The sequence below is a fragment of the Globicephala melas genome, chromosome 15, assembly GCF_963455315.2.
Source record: "Globicephala melas chromosome 15, mGloMel1.2, whole genome shotgun sequence".
NCBI classification, from domain to species: Eukaryota; Metazoa; Chordata; class Mammalia; order Artiodactyla; family Delphinidae; genus Globicephala; species Globicephala melas.
Genome location: NC_083328.1, coordinates 36179062 through 36198895, shown reverse-complemented (window position 1 = coordinate 36198895; position 19834 = coordinate 36179062). Strand labels below are relative to the sequence as shown.

At 58.0% G+C, this 19834-nt stretch overlaps 1 protein-coding gene across 2 annotated transcripts in view; it reads right to left on the bottom strand.

Moving 5' to 3' along the window:
• Positions 1–6265: 6265 nt before the first annotated feature.
• Positions 6266–19834, bottom strand: part of LOC115848091 (phospholipid-transporting ATPase ABCA3) — a 45805-nt gene continuing 32236 nt past the window's right edge. Inside the window, exons 19-31 of one of the 2 annotated variants that reach the window (XM_030848460.3) lie at positions 18836–19139; positions 16271–16544; positions 16003–16090; positions 14379–14583; positions 13373–13531; positions 12923–13095; positions 12188–12316; positions 11896–12090; positions 9963–10150; positions 9319–9489; positions 8879–9069; positions 8662–8735; positions 6266–8287 (exon numbers count right to left, since the gene is read on the bottom strand). In XM_030848460.3, the coding sequence (XP_030704320.1) occupies positions 8156–8287; positions 8662–8735; positions 8879–9069; positions 9319–9489; positions 9963–10150; positions 11896–12090; positions 12188–12316; positions 12923–13095; positions 13373–13531; positions 14379–14583; positions 16003–16090; positions 16271–16544; positions 18836–19139 (2283 nt within the window). In that variant the 3' untranslated portion in view covers positions 6266–8155. Of the gene's footprint in view, positions 8288–8661; positions 8736–8878; positions 9070–9318; positions 9490–9962; positions 10151–11895; positions 12091–12187; positions 12317–12922; positions 13096–13372; positions 13532–13802; positions 14023–14378; positions 14584–16002; positions 16091–16270; positions 16545–18835; positions 19140–19834 lie in introns of both variants that reach the window. The other variant, XM_030848458.3, reaches the window with a different exon arrangement.

The window sequence follows — 19834 nt, the reverse complement described above, 5'->3', positions numbered from 1 at the left end:
GCGGGCCGGCGCGGAGCGGGTTAAGGGGGCCGTGGCCCCGCCCCTATCCGTGCGCGTGCGCACCGGGCTCGCGGCGTGCCTCCCGGCTTGCCTAGGCGTTTGTCTCCAGACCCCGCAGCTTCGCGCTGGGAGAGGCCGGGCGGCGGGGTTAGGGGAGGGGTGTGCAGGTGCTGCGGCCTTTGGCGGCAGGCCGTGGGGACCCGCATGGCAGAGGCGGCTCAGCGGGCCGGGCCCATTGCGGGGATGGGTTCTTGCGATTACCACTAGTGGTGTGAGGGGTTACCGTGTAGACTCAGCTTCTGCGCCGGCGGAATTCGGCCTGGTGGGCTAGACGGGGTTGTGCAGCCAGAACGCACGGGCAGCAAACTGCAGGGTAGAAGATAATGTGCAGAAAGGGAGGCGCTTCCGAGGAGGTGTCACTGCAGCTGAGACCCGAGTGGAAGGGCGCGCCCGGCAGAGGGAACAGCTGGTGCGAATGCGCGGAGGCTCGCTGGAAGAAGCCGCGGCTAGGAAGGTGGAGTTTAGCGTTGGACAGAACGGGGAAGATGTGCAATATACGGCGCCATGGCGTCATCCCCTGGCCGGTGGACGGTGCAGGCGGGGAGGCACTGTCAGAGCCTTCTGGCGAAGGCAGGAGGGTGAGGGTTAGAGGCCCAGGACCAGTCAGGAGGCTGTCGGAGTAAAACCGGCGCTGAGTGCATCAGGGCTTGCAGGTTTGTTTACCGCTATGTCCCTCTTCCTCCCGCGCTGTGCCTGGTAAGCAGTCAAAACTGCGTGACTGTTAGTTGGGGGCAGGGAAGGTGCATCCCCGTCCCAGACGCCGTGTGAACAGGTGGGTGTCCCAAGGAAGAGAGGGGAACAGATCCAAGGTGCTGATTTGGGGGGGGGGGAGGAACCAGTGAGGCTTGGAGATGGATGAAATGTCAGGGGAAAGGACAGGAGAGTCCAGGATGAGCCTTAGTGGCCCCGATGGATGGGTATACCTATGTTTGTAGTCTGCAGGTCATTGCTTTCTGCTCCATGTGGTTTTCCCAGCCAGTGGATAGTGACTCCTTTCCTTCATCCAGTTCCTCTGGCCCTGTCCAGGGTGTCAAGTGTGCCCCTAACACCTCACCCTGGGCCGAGGAGTGTCTGAGAAGTTGGGGACAAAAGAGAGTCCTGGAGGAGCAGCCTGCCTTTTGAATCCTCTCTGCCTAGGCACCAACACACTCCTGGGGGTGGGGGTTGGCAGGCAGAGTCAGTGTGGGTCTCGTTCTCCCTTTGCATTTAGATTTGGGGAGGAGGGGGCCTTTATCTCTGCATCACTGTCACATCTGCCATGGCCACTAATGGAGGCATAAGTGGAACAGAAGGGTATCCCTGGCCGTGCATCAGTGAAGAGACCCAGAGGGTCGGTGTTGGGGATGGTGTGGCCTTGATGAGCCAGGCCTGCAGCACACAGAAGTCTGTGAGGAGGCCACGGCAGCACATTGGAGCCCCACATATTCAGGGCCACGTCAATGTGTGCCCGAAAGGCCCCAAATCCAGAGCCTTTGCCCAGGGACACAGTGACACCCTAGGTGGGGGTGGGGCAAGCCCATGATCCCCACTGTGGCAAAAGGAGGATGGGGACACAGCCAGCTGGGCGGATAGCCCCTTCTGGTTTTGGTTTTTTGGCTGCTGCCACACAGCATGCAGGATCCTTAGTTCCCTGACCAGGAATCGAACCCGTGCCCCCTGCAGTGGAAGCATGGAGTCTTAAACACTGGACCACCAGGGAAGTCCCCCCTTCAGTTTTTTTGTTGTTGTTAACGCTCTAAAGTAGTAGAATTTGGCACGCATATAAATTTTAACACATTTCGTATTAAATTTAAAAGCATGATTTATTCATTTATGAATTTAATCAAATTTGTTTCTAAATATTATTGATTTTATTATCGTGTGTTATCAGCTGTTGAGCTTTAATATTTGAGCATCTTGGCTTTTGCCATTTTGAGAATCAGCAGAATGTGTTTGGAAGGAACATGAGAAAATAAAACTCTGGAGGGCCCCCGACCCCAGCCTTCCAGGAGTCCTGGGTTTCTCCCCTCCCAACCCCCAGTGTTAACCTGCTGAGACCATGGGAATTGAGGGCCAGGGAGCTGTGGTCTTCGGGGACCTCAGGAGGTCTTTGGCCCAGGTTTGATGGAGGGGGTGGGGCAGGGCTTCTTGGGACAGGGCACTGGGCAAACAAGCCCCAGGCCTGGAGCTTTACACCACAAGCATCCTGTGGGCTCTGGCCAGTGTCTTGAGCCCCCCTCCCTTTCCCCCAGGGCCGAGGGCCACCTGCTGACGATGTGGGGCTGCACTCAGTTTGAGAATATACCCACATCAAGGCAGAATATCCCCCTGCCTTTATTCTCTATGGGCCTGGAGGCCTCCGCAGTGCCTGCCCTTGGAGGCTAGTAACCTGGCACACTGAAAGGGCCAGGGATGGCCTGGGTTGTGTTGGAGGTCACAGTGGGCCACACAGGAGCTTTGAGCAGGCATTGCATCTACTTGCAAACCATGTCAAGGAAGCACTTCTACCCATTGCTGACAGGCTCTGTGCCAAGGGCAGGCATGGTCTGGCCAAGTGGAAAAAAGGGGTTTGGGTGGGGTCAAGGCAGTTGTGATGTCTAGGTGACCCTGGAGGAGGCATCAGAAGAGGGGTAGGTCAAGAGGCCTGGCTTCTGTCTGCGGGGGTGAATGCCTGCAGCCCCTGAAGGAGCCCAGAAGGAGGCACCCAGGAGGAGGCACTGGCCTGTCCTTCTGGGTGGTCAGGCTGGATATGAAAGGGCCAGCCAGCCAATGAGGGACTGGAGTTGTGGTGAGGCCTCCCTGGCTCTGCGTCTCCAAGGTGTGGGGGCGTCAGATCCTGGGGCCCCATGGGCAGAACAGGCTGCCCGCTGGAGGGGCTACAGGGCCTAGGGCTGCTGAGCGGTGGGCTTGGGAGCTTGTGCTGGTTTTCATGCCCTAAACCCCATGTCCATTTCTGCCCTAAGGAGGTCAAGGATAGTGATATCTGAGCTGCCCACCTTGGGGCTGTCACAGGGGACAGGGAGGGGCCCGGCCAGAGAAGGGGAGCAGGTGTGCTGGGTTCTGGGTGAGCTGCTCAGGCCTGCCCCATGCCTACTCTGGCCTCCGCAGCCAGTGGATTTGGGGCTTCTCCGACCTTGGAGGCATCTAATGCTGGCATCTTTGGGGTGTGGGCCGGGCCCCAGGAGCAGGGCCTGGGCGGCCCTGTGTGTTGAAGAAGGAAGGCAGGGCCCCCGCTCCCTGGGCCCGACCCCCAGCTTCAGCCCCTCTTCCAGCCTGCTTGAAGCCCAGGCCACGTGTGCCCATCATGTGTGCATGAGACTCCAGGGCCCAGTGCTGTGCTGCCTCCTGGCTGTCTCTCCTGGGGGGCCTGTGGGGACCTGGACTGCCGTCTTGGTGCCCTTTCTCAAGCAGTCTCCAGGCCCACCTTTACCCTGAAACCCCCTTAGGGTGCCCTGCCCTCCAGTGGGGATGGGAGAGGGGCTGCAGGAGCTTGCACATTCCAGGGTTTGGGGTCAGACCTGAGCTAAGGTTCAGGGAATGGGGCCTTGTGTCTGGAGGGGTGATGTTGCACACTCGGCCTGCTGGCCTCAGCTGTGGGCTTGGGTGAGCAGCCTAACCCTGACTTTGGTGTTGGAGGTACCTCATGGAACCCCTGTGGGTCTTTTCCTTGATGGAGTGGGTGTTTAGCCCCTCTGGACCCAGGTGGGCCCAGGCTGTCTACCCAGGAGTGTCCCTGTCTGCAGGTATGGCTCTGGCCCTTAGCACAGCCAGCAGGGTCTGGATGAGCATGGGTGGTGCTCACCTTCACACTGACAGATCTGTGTGGGAGTGAGGGTCCTACAGGGCCTTGCTAGCTTATGCCATGAGCATTGCACTGGTACCCGGAGGTGAGCTGAACAGCAGCTGGCGCAGGTGTCACTCAGATGGAGCAGCAGGAATCGGCTGCCCTGGCTGGCAGTCTAGCCCCAGGCTAGCCTTTTGGAAACCTTTCCCCCTCATTCCCAGGCTCTGGCCCCACAGGTGTCAATTTGACTCCCCTGGGGCATGGGCCGTCATCGCCTCTGTGTTCAAGGAATGGCCTGAGTTCAAGCCGGGCTGGGGGTGTGTGAGTCCAGGCCAGGCAGACAGGGCCAGCTCCTCCTCCACCTGGTGGGTGTGGTCATCCCCAGACGGTTTGTGGCCACCCCCGGACCTTCCTTCCAGCCTGCCCTCCAGGTGCTGGCCTTGGCTCACTCCTCCATTTTGCTGGGCTCTCTGCCTCACTCTTGCCTGCTGCTTTGTGAGACTGGGTCAGGGGTCCCAGGGACTTGGGTGACCTTGGCTTCCCCTCAAGTTCTAGGCTAAAGATCTGGGATTGGAATTTTCCCAGAAAGAAACTGTCCAGTTTGTTTTGCTTTTCTGAGCCCCTGCAGCCAAAGGGCTAGGGCACTCTGTTGGCAGGGTGGTGGATGGGGAAATGGACCCTGGGGTAGGGCCACAGAGCGGCCATACCCAGGTCTTCCTGGCTGAAGTGGGGTCTCACTAGCTAAGGTGGACAAGGAAGGCATGCATGGGGGGACCAATTTCTTGAGGAAGCCAGCCTGCCTTCTACAATCACGGTTGAGACTGCAGTTGTGTCCTGGTATTGGGGTTTTTCTTGCGGGGGGGGGGTGCCCGGGTAAATATAAGACTGCATGTCCTAGCGCCCTCGTCTGGTGCAGCCATGTGTCTGCATTCTGGATGATGACAAAGACGCAAAACCACGTTGACGGCCAGCCGTGCCCTCCCGCTCCTCACCCTGTTTCCTGCTCACTCCATCTGGAAGTCTCGCTGGCACCTTGGCCCTGAAAGGTGACCTTGAGGAGGGAGGCCTGCACCTGGATGGAGCAGGCAGATGGAGTCTGGCTCCCTGAGACCTTGACCCTGGTAATGGAATGCCTAGATTGCCTTCTCTGGAATTCGTACTTGGCAGAGAAATAAACTCTTGTCTTTTGTAAACCACCGCGGTGTAGTTTTCTGATGTGTGCAGTAAGGCCACTGCAGAGTCTTTGTTCCACAGGAGCTGTTCCTGTAACCTGCTGCCCGGCAGCCCTTTCCCATGGTGAAGGCAGAGGAGGTGCTCCCCTCCTCCCCACAAGGCTGCCCTCCTCCTTCCTCAGGGCCCTCGGTTCTGGGTGCAGCTGTCAGGCTGTAGGACAGCCCATGTGTCCACTGACTGTCTCAGTTGAGCCACCGTGGGGCCCGGCAGGACTTTTCCACAGGCCTCGCTCTCAGCCCTGATGTGGTATCTAGACCTCCGGAGCCCCGGACCAGACTGCGCAGGGCAGGGAAGGCAGGACCTTGGCCCTGGCAGATGTGGCAGCTGTTTGGGGCCAGCATCTCTAGGGACCATCTGGGCCTGGAGATCTGAGTAAAGTGGAATAGGCATGGAGCAGGAGGTGGCGGGGTGTGGGTAGGCCGACTCTCCTGTTAGGGAGCTGGTGGGTCCTGCCCTGCCCCTGGGCTTGGAGGTGCCACAGCTCAAACCAAACCACCAGGGCTGCGGGCATCTAAGGCCCCAGTCCTGGCTCTTTGAGGACACTTGGGCCCAATGGTGGGTTTCCAGCAGACCTGCAGATGACCTGGGGGTGCTGCGTGGACCCTAACAGCGGCACCTGTCTGCTGCTCCTGGGGTCCTTCCTAACTGTCTCTCCTGCAACTGCCCAAGCTCCACGCGTGGATACAGTCATGGGCTCCTCTCCCCTGACTGCCGTATGCCTCTCATTTTGTCCCCACTGCTGCAGCCTTGGCTGTGACTCCATCATCCTCTCCACGGCTGCTGACTTGTCTTCCAAAAGGGGTTTCCGATCACGACAGCCCCTGCTTCCATCCTGCCAGTCTCTCCACCTCATCTCCCGTCAACAAACCCACCTCTCCCTGGACCCTTGCAATCTGATCTCATGCGTGTGCCTCAGATATGCTGTTCCTTCAGTCCTGAGCACCTTTCCTCACACCCTGTTTTGTGACATTGAAGGGAAAAATGTCAAATTTCTAAATCTTTAACACATAGGCTGAAAAACAAGGCCAGGATGCCCTGCAGGAGGACACGTGGCCAGGCCATGCTGGCCTCTGCCCTCCTTCATTGACCAGCAAACCTACAGCTGCCACACACCTGCAGACAAGTCACAGCCCACCTCTCAGAAGATGCTTGCTGCTGGGCAACGATTAGGACCACAACCACCCCTAAGTTGTTGTTGTTGTTATTTTTTAATAATATGGAACTAAATGATGATGGTTGGAAGAATCTTAAAGGGAATAAAAGAGCTACAAGAAACTATTTGCAACGTTCATAAACTTTGAGAGAATGATAAAAATGCAAATTTGAAACTGTACCAAATTAACCAGAGTGATGAAAACAAGTCTTTTCTAAACCTATGAATTCTAAGGTAATGTAAAAGGCACAGAGATTCAAATCACGGAAATTTAGAAAGCCATAAGAGGACTTCCCTGGTGGCACAGTGGTTAAGAATCCTCCTGCCAATGCAGGGGGCATGGGTTCGATCCCTAGTCCGGGAAGATCCAACATGCCACAGAGCAACTAAGCCCCTGAGCCATAACTACTGAGCCTGCTCTCTAGAGCTCACAAACCACAACTACTGAAGCCCGTGCGCCTAGAGCCCGTGCTCCGCAACAAGAGAAGCCACCGCAATGAGCAGCTCGCGTACTGCAATGAAAAGTAGCTCGTGCTTGCCACAACTACAGAAAGCCTGTGCACAGCAATGAAGACCCAATACAGCTAAATAATTAAATAAATAAACAAACAAATAAAAATTGCCGTCTCTCAAACCACTAAAAAAAAGGTTAAAAAGAAAGCCATTGGGCTTCCCTGGTGGTGCAGTGAGTCCGCCTGCCGATGCAGGGGACACGGGTTCGTGCCCCGGGCCGGGAAGATCCCACATGCCACGGAGCGGCTGGGCCCGTAAGCCATGGCCGCTGAGCCTGTGCGTCCGGAGCCTATGCTCCGCAACGGGAGAGGCCACAACAGTGAGGGACCTGCGTACCGCAAAAAAAAAAAAAAAAAAAAAGCCATAAGAAATGAGTGCGTCTTATTAATAAAAGGGAGCTGATGCTGAAGAAAACTCTCCTGGAAAATGGTGTAAAGCCAAGTGGCCCTGGAGCCAAAGGCCTCCTGCCCACCCAGCTCCACACCCTCCTCTGCCAACCCTACATGCCTCTTTCCTCACCCTGGATGAAGGGTCTTCCAGGTGGCCATTTAGCTACCCTGATTGTGCACTTGCATTTTTGGCTTATTCCACAGCAGCAAGTTCTGTAAATTGACTACGTACTGGGAAAAACGAGCACTTGTTTTTGTCTGGAACTTGATACAGGAGGCTCGTGCTGGGACTGCGCTGGGTGACGGGGCCCGCAGGCCCACCTCGTGACTCACAGACCACGGTTATGTTCCCTCCCAGCCTTTATTTTGCGGACAGTCACCACGCACTAGGTGTGCCCTCCATGGGTGGCCGCTCAGCCCCATGGTGGTCCCCAACTGGCCTCCCGGCCCGTGGCTCACCCCTCCCCTCACTGGTCACTCTGGAAGATGCTGGTGGGATGACACCGGGCTCAAGGCCGGCTCTGTCTGGTGCAGTGTCCACCCTCTCAGGAGAGGGACTCCAGGACACCCAGCTGCACTGGAAACCAAGACCTCAGTGCCTAATTCAGCTGCATCTCCCCTGAGGACAGCGACAGGCATCTTTCTGTCCATCCTGGGCAGCCTGGTGAGCCCGATGCCCACTGTCCTGCAGGCCTCCCCTGGGAAGCTCCGTGCCAGGTGCGAATGCAGGGATATGGCTGGGTACTCTTGAACCCTGGGTCAGTGAGGCCCCTTCCGGGACAGCTCTCCGCCCAGACCCCGCAGCCTGCCCGCACAGACTGCCCAACACGCTCTTGGTGGGGATCTTGAGTTTTGGACAGCGGGCTTCAGAATGCCTGAGACGTGGACATTCCCATGCTGCTTCCCGGCATGAGGGCGCGACACACCCGGTCCATACTGTGCCTTGATTCTTGAATCCATTGTAGAAAACAGTGATCAGAAATAAAGGTGCAGGATGAGGTGAACTCGGAGCGAGAGAGGATGCCCATCTGTGAGCCCAGCTCCTCACGGCCCCTCGTCCTCAACAGGTGGCTGCAGGTGGGCGAAGCTTAGGAAGACCTGCTCCAGCGAGATCTGGCTCACAGAGTAGTCATCCATGCCATACTTCTCCTTGGCCTTCTCCAGAACACCAAACACCTTTGGAAGCAGAAAAGCCACTGTTAACAAGGCAGGGCCTGGCTCCTCAGCTGGTCTGGGACTCCTCTGGCCATAGGGGATGGTAAGGTCACCAGAGATCCTACCCCTGCACGGGGTGAGCAGGCCCCAGCACCAGGCTTCCTCCTGACTCTTCCCAGCTCAGAGTATGACCTTTGGGCAAGATGTGTTACCTCTCTGGGCCAGTCTCCTTTTTTGCACCATTTTTTTTCCAACTCAGATATCTGAGGTATAAACCCCCAAACCTAGCAAATATTAGGGTGAGTGTTAGAGGAGAAACTGGAAGTGATTCCTCCTTGGAAACAGCTGGCTGGAGAAGGAGCAACTGCTGGAGGTCCAGTGGGGCCCAAGCTCACCTTCGCCCAGCTGAGGTCATTGCCAGGCAGGTGGTAATGGACCATCCCTTGGTGCTCATCTTCCAGGACGCTGCCTGCACAAAGGAGAGACCGTGTCCCCCTGAGGGCTGGGCTGGATGGCCAGGGGAGGGCGGCCCAGGCCCTTGGAATTGTAGCCCTTGTCCCAGGGGTCAGGGATGGACAGACGCACAGATGACCTCTGCACAGCAGCACATACCTGGGAAGGTCAGGTCCACGAATGCCTTGAACTCTTCCAGGGCCTCCTGCTGCCTGTCACTCCGGATCTTGGCCCGTAGGGAGTAGCCACTGCCAAACTTGCTCTTGAGGTGCTGTGGGCTGCCCAGGCACTTGAACTGACCCTGCACCATGATGGCCAGCCGGGTGCACAAGGCCTCACACTCCTCCATGCTGGGGAGAGGGAGTGGAGGCCTGATATAGCACTGGGGAATGCTGATGCCCACCCTCCACATCAAAAGCTGTGCACATGGGAAAGTACTGATGCCCAGATCAGGCTGTTCCTGATTCCCATACTCAGGATGTGGCCCACATGGTAGAGCCTAGGGATTCTCCTCAGACTCTTCACCAGATGCTGACAGGTCTTCTGTCCACCCAGCCCCTCCCGGCCCACCCCTCCTACAGCCCCGGTCCTGGCTTTACCTGTGGGAGGTGATGACGATGGCCTTTCCAGACTCGCGGGCCCTTGCCACGGTGTCCCAGAGCAGGCGCCGGGCCACGGGGTCCATGCCAGTGGACGGCTCGTCCAGGAAGATGACTGCTGGCTCTCCAAGAAGGGCAATGCCGGTGCTGAGCTTCCGCTTGTTGCCGCCGCTAGGGCAGAGAGGGTGCAGAGGAAGGCAAGGCGGATGATTAGCGTGGGCTCCCCGGGTCCCAGCACAGGACCGGGCCCAGTGATGGCAGAGTGTCTCAGGTGAAGAAGAATGAGGTGAGCATGCCTGGAAAGCCCACTTCATAGAGTAGGAAGCCCTAGAGAGAGCTGTGCCCAGGGGGTCGGTCCACAGCCCCACACAGAGCAGTAACACCACCTGTCTGCATCTAAGGGGGCCTGACAGGGGGTCCTGGCTGTGCCTCCAGGTAGCAGGAACCTGAGGGGCAGCCCCTCTCATCTGGACCTGCCTGGGCCATGCTGCCAAATCCTCACTGATCCTGGAATGATGGGTGGGAGCTCCAGCCCCTGACCCGAGTGCCCCTGGCTCTATGGTAATGGAGAGCCTGACTCCACCCTGGGAAGGCCTGAGGTCACTGAGGCAGGGGGCAGGGCAGGGGCTGGGACGCAGGCGCACCTATACGTCCTGACCAGCTTGTTGGCATGCGGCTCCAGGAGCAAGCCCCGCAGCGTGTTCTCCACGCAGGCACCGATGTAGCACTCGGGGACACCCCGGAGCCGGGCGTACATGACCAGTGTCTCCCGGCCCGTCATGTGGTCCAGCAGGGCATCAAACTGGGGGCAGTAGCCAATCCGCTGCCGCATCTGGGGTTGGAGCACAGCCAGGAGACAGCAGGTCAGAGGGTTTCTCTCAGGCGATCTGTCTAGGGTGGTCCCTCAGTTGGTGCACAGGCCCTGGCGGCCTCCCACTGCCAAAGTTTGCCGAGCAGCACTTTGTTGGGGTTGCTGGAGGGGCTCGGCTGGCTCAGTGGCCGGGTAGGCACCGGGACCCAGACTGCCCCCCACCCAGGGGTCAGAGACAGGCCAGAGACCAGTCTACCCCGGGCAGCACAGGGGCAGACGGGTGCAAGAATGCATTGATTATACAAAGTGACCGTATCCATGCAATGCTTTACAGCTGACAGATACCCGTTCATTAGACGCTTGACAAACATCTAATGTGTGCTGGGACCTTTCTTTTTCCTCCTCTGTTAAGAGATGTTTGCTGGCAGCACCTTTGGGGTGGGGTGTCACCTGGGCAGATGGCATGGTAGCTGGTCTTGGAGCAAGTGGCTACGTTCAGCACAGCCAGGATGCTGCGTGGCAGGCCTCCACCTCCAGCCACATTCGGCAGCTGGTGGGGACAGGCAAGCCTGGTTTCTGTGGATTCCAGAGATGTGGTTTCTTTTTTTTTAACCTCTTTGGGGTTCTTAGACTTCCGGAATCTGTTCTTAATTGGTCTGGGAAAGTTCTTGGCCATGACCATGGCAGTTACTACCTTTCCCCCCGTTCTCTCCTTTCTTGCGGGAACCAGATTAAACGTATTTCAGGCTTCTCACCTTGCCTCCATTTCCTAGATCACATTTACCGTTTCCTCTTCCTTGCATATAATTTCAATCTTGTCTATTTCTTTGAACATAGTAACACAGTTGTTTTATAATCTGGGTCTGGTAATGGCAAATCCAAAGTGGTGGGCTTGTCCTGCTGTGGAGCCCTTGTGTCTGTGGCTCCAGCCACAGCACCCTGTCTGCTTTGTTTGCTTTGCTTGTGCACTGCTCACAGGCCTTGAAGCACTATGTGAGGGGCTCTTGGAGGCCTAGGATGAAAGCCTTCCTGCAGAGAGGGTGTGAGCTGCAGTGTGGGGGCAGAGCCACCTGGAAGCCCCTGCTGCCAGTTCAGGAGATGCAGTCATTCCCAGGCACAGGCATCTTCTCTGTTCCTTCCCCTGCCCTGCTCAGCACACGGGAAACCGTCCATGCAATCCCCAGGGGGTAGGGAGAGCAGGAGGGTAGCCTGCTTCATCCTAACCTACAGGGGTGGCCCTTTGTTTCTGCCCCATACACTCGATAAGGTCCCTAAACCAAGTCACTGGGACCACAGCGCCCTCTGTGCAGGGGCGCTCCGGTGGAGCCTCTCGGGGCTTGCAGATTGCGGAGGTTTTCACCATGCCTCGGGCTCTTAGATGCTCTTAACCATGTGGTTTGTCATTAACATTTTATCCTGCTTTTGGTTCTCGGTGGAACGCCTAGTTTGAATAGCCCAGAACACCATTATTATAAATCTACGCGCACAGACTAGAGTTCTTTCCAGCGGGCAGAGTTCTGTGGGTGCCACTCTGGGCCCAGGTCCAGAGAAGCCGCTTCTCTGGGAGGGACCCGGTCTCGGCCCGCCTGCCAGGCCTGGTCCCTTCTGGCCGAGGGGGCTGTAATCTCCTCAGTCTTCTCCTCATCACTTGCTTACCTTTGGCCGTGGTCACTGCCTTGTCCTGCTGTCCATGAACCATGAGCCAGAGACAAGCCCCATCCCTACCTCCCGGGTGCCCTTCCTCTTGCCTCCCTGGCTGTACCCACCTTCCCGATGTCAGAGCTAATGCTGTAGCCCCCAACAAAGGCGTCCCCAGAAGTAATGGTCTCCTCCCCGGTCAGCATTTTGAAAGTCGTGGTTTTGCCGGCTCCATTGAAACCCAGCAGGCCGAAGCACTCCCCTTTCTGGACTGCGAGGGAGACCTTGTCCACGGCGAGGAGGGGTGCTCGCTGCTCATACACCTGCACAGTGCCCGGGAGAAAACACAGCTGTGGGGAGGCCTGAGGACAGCCGGGAGCCGGCTGGGGGGTAGACCCGCGGAGGGAGGGCCTGCCTCACCTTGGAGAGCTCCTTGATAATCAGAGGCGTGTCCAGCAGGGAGTCCAGGCTGGGGGCCAGGATGCGGTTCCTCTCATCCACCACATCCTGGTCTTCAGGAAGCGCCGACGTCCGGGTGTACACTTCTGTCTGTTCCAGAGAAAGACCACCAGGGTGAGCTCCCACCAGAGCGGTCCTTCCCCATGGAAGGAAGGGCTAAACTACTCACCCCAGCTCAGCCCCATGTGTGCCGACTCAGACCTCCCACAAGGAGAGCTGGGCAGCTGTAAGGGCTAACATTTGCCTTGAGGAGACACAAATTACCTGAGGGACAAGGACGGTGCAGGACTCATGGAGAAAACCACGAAACCCCTTTTCTTAGAAAAGTCATAATACCTTAGCCCCAATTAGCCCTGTCCATCCAATGTTGTTTCAACAGGTTTTGTTTGTTTAGGGAGAGAATGTATGTGACAAACATGAGAGCGCCCCAGTCCACACGCCTCCACTGAGACCGTGGTCCCTGAGGCCCCAGGCTCCCTCGACTCCATGGCTTCAGGGTCTTGGGACAGAGAGCCCCTGGGGACGGTGAGGCCGCAGCCCCTCCCAGGCTGTGAGCGCTGCCGGTGGACGCGCAGCCAGGCTGTGGCCAGTGCTGAGGCCCTCCCTGTGTGGTGGCCTCAAGGAAGCCCAACCTCGGTTGGAGGGCGCCCAATGCAGAGCAGCCAGAGGCCAGACGGGGGCCCCAGAACCACTCACCAGCGCCCGCCTCCTCTGGAAGGCACACAGGCAGGCCTTCAGCCTCCACAGCAGATCGGTCTCAATGAGGAAGAGCAGGGTGAGGTAGGCAAACCCTGAGGTAGCCATGGAGGTCACGAACCTGCCAACCCCCGGAGTGCTCCATGCATAGAAGTTCTCCTGGTACTGGATGTCTATGCAAGCAAGGGACAGGGTGCTGTGCCCATGCCCTGAGCGCCCCTCCCCTCCGGGGTCCCAGCCCACGACCCTCTCTCTGGGACCGTGAGGTGCCTGCGCTCAGCCCCCAGGGTGGAGGATGCGCTGGCGCGGGGCCCACTGGGCTTCCGAGGGTGTGTCACTGCCACACGGGGGCCCCAAGCATCTCCTGCGTTTTGGTGGCTTCACCATGCGAGGTGGCCCTTGTGCCTGTGATGGGGGACAGGCTGTCCCAAGAGAGGCCTGGACACTCACTGTGTTTCCGGCAGTAGTGGGCTGCCACTTCGGAGGAGGTGCAGTACCTCCTTGTCTCGTAGTTCTCGTAGAAGCTGCTGACCGCCATCCCCAAACAGTGGTTGGGCAGCACCAGGAACACGCGGTCCAGGGTTCTGGAAAGTTCTTCTAACTTGACCGCTGTGGGGAGGAGGCACAGACAAGTCAGCGCTGGAGGACACACCACACCTGCCTCCAAGAACAGAGCAATCGGGAAGGGCAGGTTTCCGGAGTTCCCTGCATAGCCAGCTGTGCCTCCCCCAGGGATCAGGCACCAGACCTCCGGGGCAGCACCTCTGGCAGGCGGCCCCACCAGCCTGCCCGGTGCCCCCATCTGGGCCTCCCCCATCGGGCTGAGCGGCTCTGTGGGTGCAGGGATGGGAGTGCAGGGAGGTGGTCTCCTGGCTCCCACCTGGGATGCGCATGATGGTGACCACGAGGAAAGTGGCGATGCCCGACAAGATGTTGAATATGGTCAGCCTCGTGTAGGCAGTGGCCGCCCCCGAGAAAAAGAAGCTCATCAGGTACATGAGGGGGATGATGGCCCAGCCATAGAGCATGAGCAGCAGCAGGGCGTCGGCCACGTGGCCGTCCTGCGTGAAGGCGTGCACGTCGAAGGCTTTGAACACCACCTGCAGCAGCACAGACAGGTGGCCGGCGTGCCCTCAGGGGGCGCATGAGCCCAGGCCCATCAGCCCCTCTGGCCTTGTCTGCCCCCCACCCACCTCCAAGGCTCTCCTGGCATCCTCCCTGAGGAAATAGGGAGCTGTCCACCAGGGCACCTGCTCCAGGGACCTACCTACCGAAGTGGGGCAGAGGCTGGGGGTGTGCAGACAGGCGAGGGGGGCTGCCAGGGCATTCCCAATCTCCTCCCACAACGGGGGCTGAGCTGCCAGCATGGACCCCAGGCTGGTTTCAGTCCACGCAGGGTCCCCAAGGCAAGCCCCCTGGACACGTGGGTGAAGGGCCCCAGCACCATGCAGCTCACCAGCAGCAGCAGACTGGGGATGAGGAAGGACATGAGGTCCCACAGCAGAGCCGAGAGCCAGAAAGTAGCCACGTGGACTCCGCTCACAAACTGCATGTGCTTGGCCTGGACGGCCCTCTCGCTGACCGCCAGGATGGAGAACGTGCTGGACAAGAACGCCATGGCGAAGAGCAAGTTGAGGGCGATGTCGAATCCCTTCCGGCCCCTGTGGGGGTGAGGAGGGGGCGCACCGACAGGTCAGGGACAGAGCACAGCATGTCCGGGAAGGTGGGGGTATCAAGTGCTGGGCCACTACTGTCCAAAGCAGGTGATGCAGTGGCCCAGCCACTAAAGGGTTTAAGGGAGAACATGAGAGCCTCAGGGTCTCTGCACCAGGAAAATTCCATCCCCCTGAGAACAGCTCCTCCTCTGGACATCCTATCCCCAATGATGGCAGTGCCACTCTCCCAGCTGCCTTCAATCTGTCCCCATGCCACCCACTCCCACAGACCCTCAGGTATGGATCTGAGACCTCCACCTCGCTCTCTGGCTGCCCCAGTCAGACCCGCTGTCGGGCACAGCATCAGGGTGGTGGCCGTCTCCCCGCTCTTGAGTGGGCAGGACCCTCAGGTGCCAGCAACATGTTCCAGAAACCAGCGCTGACAGCATTATTCTTCTGTAGCTTAAAACATCCCACACCATGAAAGGTTCAACAAATGGTGCTGGGACAAATGGATGCTAGGTACTGAGTGAAGTGCTAACACAACGTGGATGAGGCTCGAGAGTGAAAGAAGCCAGTCATGAAAGGCCACACACGTGGTATCTGATTCCATCTACATGAAATGTCCAGGACAGGCAAATCCACGGAGACAGAAAGCAGACTCCTGGCTGCTTAGAGTTGGAGGAAAGAGGAATGGGGAGTGACTACCAGTGGTCCCGGGGTTTCTTTCAGGGATAATGAAAACGTTCAATAAAATTATATTGTGGTGATGTCTCCACGACTCTGAATACACTAGAAACTATTCAGTTGTACACCGTGAACAGGTGAATTGTATGGCAGGTGGATTATATCTCCTAGAGCTGTTACAACAAAACAAAAACTCCTGTTCCTTGTCCACTGTCACCCTACTAAGCCCAACTCAGCCTGATCCCCAGCATGGCGAGAACAGAGGACCGCCGCTGTGTCTCTGCTTCCGTGGTGGGGACGGGAGGGAGCAGAGGGGAAGGGAGACACTAGAGGGCCAGGGCACAGTCTAAAATGGGAAGTGGGGATGAAGCCGCCCCCCACTGATTAACTGCCCTGAGGTGGGATGATTGTTCTGAAATTCATTGATTTTTCCGGCTTCCTCTGGACAGTCCCCAGAGGTCTGGGGACTCTGCAACGAGGAAGAGGGAGAGTCCCACACACATGATGGTGTGACAGGCCTAAGGACAGAGATGCCCAATGGGCTCCCTGACTCGAGGCCACCGAGGGGCAGCAACAGACACAACAGCTGCGTGCTGCAGCTTGGACAGGAGCAGACACTCGGATCCCCCAGGGGCAGTGGCCAGCAAGAGCTGGGTGCAGATTTGGGAAGAGGGCACGGCCCTCCAAATCCTCAGGAGTCTCCCGTGGGGCCTGGGTGTATGGGGGCTGTGGTCTCACCAGCTTATCTGCTGTCCAAGGGAAGGCTGAGTGTGGAAGGCCGAGAAGGATGTGGGGCAGGAGTCCCCAGCCAAGAACTGGGAGATTCCTGAGGGCAGAAACAATGTTGTTTTTACTGCCATGGCCCTTGGGGGTCCCTGGCAGTGCCCGAGGTGGTCAGGCCTGGTGCGGGGTCCCGACCTGATGGGAGCAGGGTCCTGACTGGGCTAGGCCAGGTCCTGACCATGCGGGGATGGGGTCCTGAGGGGCGGGGGGACAGTGCACATACTCGTTGAACTGATCCTTGGCGGCCTGCAGGGCACTCCGGGGCTGAGGGTAGTTGGAGACCATGATGGAGGCCTGAGGGCCGCACAGCAGCTTGAACAGAAGGTTGTCCACGATGGCCAGTGCGGTGGCCGGTGAGTGGTACGCCTGGTTGTTGAACAGGGCAGTGACCACTGTGCGCTCGCCCACGTCTCTGAAGGATGCCGCCACCAGGCACCGCTCGTTAAAGCCGCCCCCCTCCACCGAGGCCCTGAAAATCAGGAACTCCTCCAGGTCACCTGGGGGTGGGCAATGGCAGAGTCAGCAGCGTCCTGCGTCCCCCTCTGAGGCCCTGCTCTGTGGGGCTCTGAAGGGCCGGAGGAACAGCAGAAAGGATGCATCACCTTCCACCCGCACACTGTCCACGGACCATGGGGCCACGTGGTGGGAGCAGCAGGACCTAGGGCTGCAGGCCTCGGGGGGGACACCCCCATAGCCACAGGAGCTGAGTGGCAGGGCAGGCTCTTCCTTCTCCCCCACAAACCCCCTGTTCACACACATACACACACTAAAGGGCCTCTCAGAGATACAGGCCCGGACCTGGGCCAGGGTCAACGTGGCAGGAAGAGGCTGGATCAGGAGGAGGTGAGGATCCAGAAGTCAGAGCTGTGGAAACCTCTGAGCGGCCTGAAGGGCGAAGCTCCCAGTCAGGTGCAGGGAGGGGTGGCCCTAGGTGGGCTTGGACCAGCCCTCAGGACCACGGGGGTGGGTGAGGGGCTACCTCCAAGGGTGCAATTACACTGGACTGTCCCTCTATGTCTCTGTTTTTCCAGTTTTCATAGAAGGAATAAGTACCCTTTTTTTTTTTTTTTTCCTTTTTTTGCTGTACACAGGCCTCTCACTGTCGTGGCCTCTCCAGTTGCGGAGCACAGGCTCCGGACGCGCAGGCTCAGCGGCCATGGCTCACGGGCCCAGCCGCTCCACGGCATGTGGGATCTTCCCGGACCAGGGCACGAACCTGTGTCCCCTGCATCGGCAGGCGGACTCTCAACCACTGCGCCACCAGGGAAGCCCGTAAGTACCCTTTTATAATCATAAAAAAAAAAAAAAAAAGAGTTTTTAAAAAGAGTGGCCTGAGGGAGAAGGCCCTGGGAGAAGGAGCTGTTCTCTTGGCACACGAATGAGCTCCAGCGAATCTCCACTTCACATCAGATTCTCTAGGCAGTTGGGTTCTGGGCAGCCCATATGCCTGGCATTCTCCTGCAACCCAAGGGCAGCAACAGAATCCTAATCATGCCAGGCCCGTCACTTTACTCCTTAGCTGTGGCACAGAGCAAGTGGGGGTTCTGATGGGGGTGGGGTCAGCTGCCCACCCACGAGTGACCTTGGGGGCATTCAGTTCCACTAGCTCACGAGCACACACTGCCCAGCCCAGAGCTGGCCGCGCGGCTGCAGGGAACCAGCATCTCACACATACTCATTGCTCCCGCCTTGCCTCTCACTCAGCTGTCGCCTGGGGACAGCAATGACACCCACACTGTGGGACCCCAGTGTCAGCAAGGGGACAGGGACCCGTTGGTGAATCCTAATGGAGACAGTTATAGAGGCTCCTGGCAAGGTTTGCTGTGGCTCTTGGCACACAAGGAAAAGGGTCAGATGCGTTAGGTGCTGCGTAATTCACCCACAGTAAGGTGCTCAGGACTGAAAGTCCCCACGCTCCATGAGGGAGCAGGCAGTCTGGCCTTCCACACCCTCTCAGGCCCGGGCATCTACGGTACTGTTCTAAATCCCTGGAGCCACCACGCACCATGACAGCCCTGAGATCTTCACACCAGGCTGAGTGACAGCCAGAAAACAAGATGGGATGGACTGGGGGTGACAAACAAGGTGCCCACCACTGTCAGTAGGGCTACTCAGGGCCCTGATCGCTGGCAGGCCAAGCAGGGACTCCGGCTGCAACAGCTCCTTCTGGCAGCGGTGCCCCTGGCAGTGCCGGCCTGCTCTAGGCCGTTGATACGGTCGACATTTTCCTAAAGAGGAACCTGACTCCTGCCAAGATTTTGGAACCATCAGCGTGCTGAACCTCAAAGCTGCTGGCCAGGAAGTGGGAGGGGAGCAGAAAAACGTGAAAAACTTCAAGCATATTCCATTTAACTAGAGTGCGATGCCTGCTCTAAAGCCAGGGCAGTGTCCAACTGCCACCGCCAGGGACACGAGATAGTTTCAGTTTTAGGATGTGGTAAGAAAACACCATGTCACATAAGGCATATCGTGACCGTCCTCTCAAACAAAAAAAGGTAACGTAAACATTGCTGAGGTTTTACATTTCATTTGTAAATGGTCCTGAAGAATCTGACTTCTGTAAATGACTGCCTGGACATAGTTTAGCCCTAGAGACGTGGACTTTTGTCTTCCTTTGACTCAGGGCAAAGATTTTCTCCCCCAGGGGACACCTGGCAATGTCTGGAGTGGGGTGATGCCAGGAATGCTGCTAAGCAAAGAACCACCCCAAATGTCCACAATGCCTTGGTTGAGAGGCAGGCTCTGACAGCACAACTTGGGCCCCAAGCCGCCTAGGGACACCCCTTACCCAGCACCTCTCGAGGTTCCTGGTCCTCAGCCTGCAGCATGTCTTTCAAATGCTCTGACAGCTGCTGATCCAGCCGAGAGGTCCCGGGAACCGAGAAGGGCACGATGGTTCTGCCATACTCGGCCAAGGTCAGCTTCAGGAGGGGGTCATCGAAGATCTCGGAGGAGTAGTTGATGGCCAGGAGGGCCAGGGTGATGCATGTCAGAGGGACCAGGACCTGGGCCGTTACCATCTTCCACTCCCGCCAGCTGTATGCGGCCTTCTTCAGGAACATGGCCCAGAACTGCTGGCAGTGGAGGGCCAACTGCGACAGAGGGGATGAGGGTGATACAACCGCCACCACAGAGCCAGTGCCTGACCCCGCCCTCCAGCAGCAGGCACGGTCTGCACATGAGCCAGGGCTTCTCCTGGGGCCCAGTCGATGACATGGAAGACCCACAAGAACACATCCCCATAGGTCCCAAATGGGCCCTGGGGGTCTCACACCAGCTGTGGCGGCAGGGCAGGCACTATTCCACCATGGAAGGAGGTTAAGGGACCCTCTGCTATCCCAGAGGGGAGCTGAGGCCTCTGCTTTCCCCATGCTCCTGGTCAGAGGACTCTGGCCAACCTCACAGCAGAGGAAATGGACAAACCTCCCCCCACTGCCTATATTCCCCACGCTCAGCCCTTCACTGTCCTCTAAGTGCAGGTCAGGCCGGCAGGGACCAGAGCCCAGCTCCGCCATGTGCTGCCCATTCGACCTTGGCCCAGGCCTCAGCTTCCTGTCTGTAAAACGGGACCGGTGCTGCCCTCTGTCTAACTGGGTGCTGGGCACATAGCAAGCTCTAAGCTCTCGGTACACGGGGTACTGTTAGCCTTATAAGCAGTGTTCACCCTTATTTGTGAGTGGCCAGGTTAGAACAACGAGAAACGACAGGTACTCGACTAAAATGTTCCAGGTTTTCCTTCTGCCTGCCAGCCCATGGGAGCACGAGCTGTAATCTGCCCTCTTCCCAG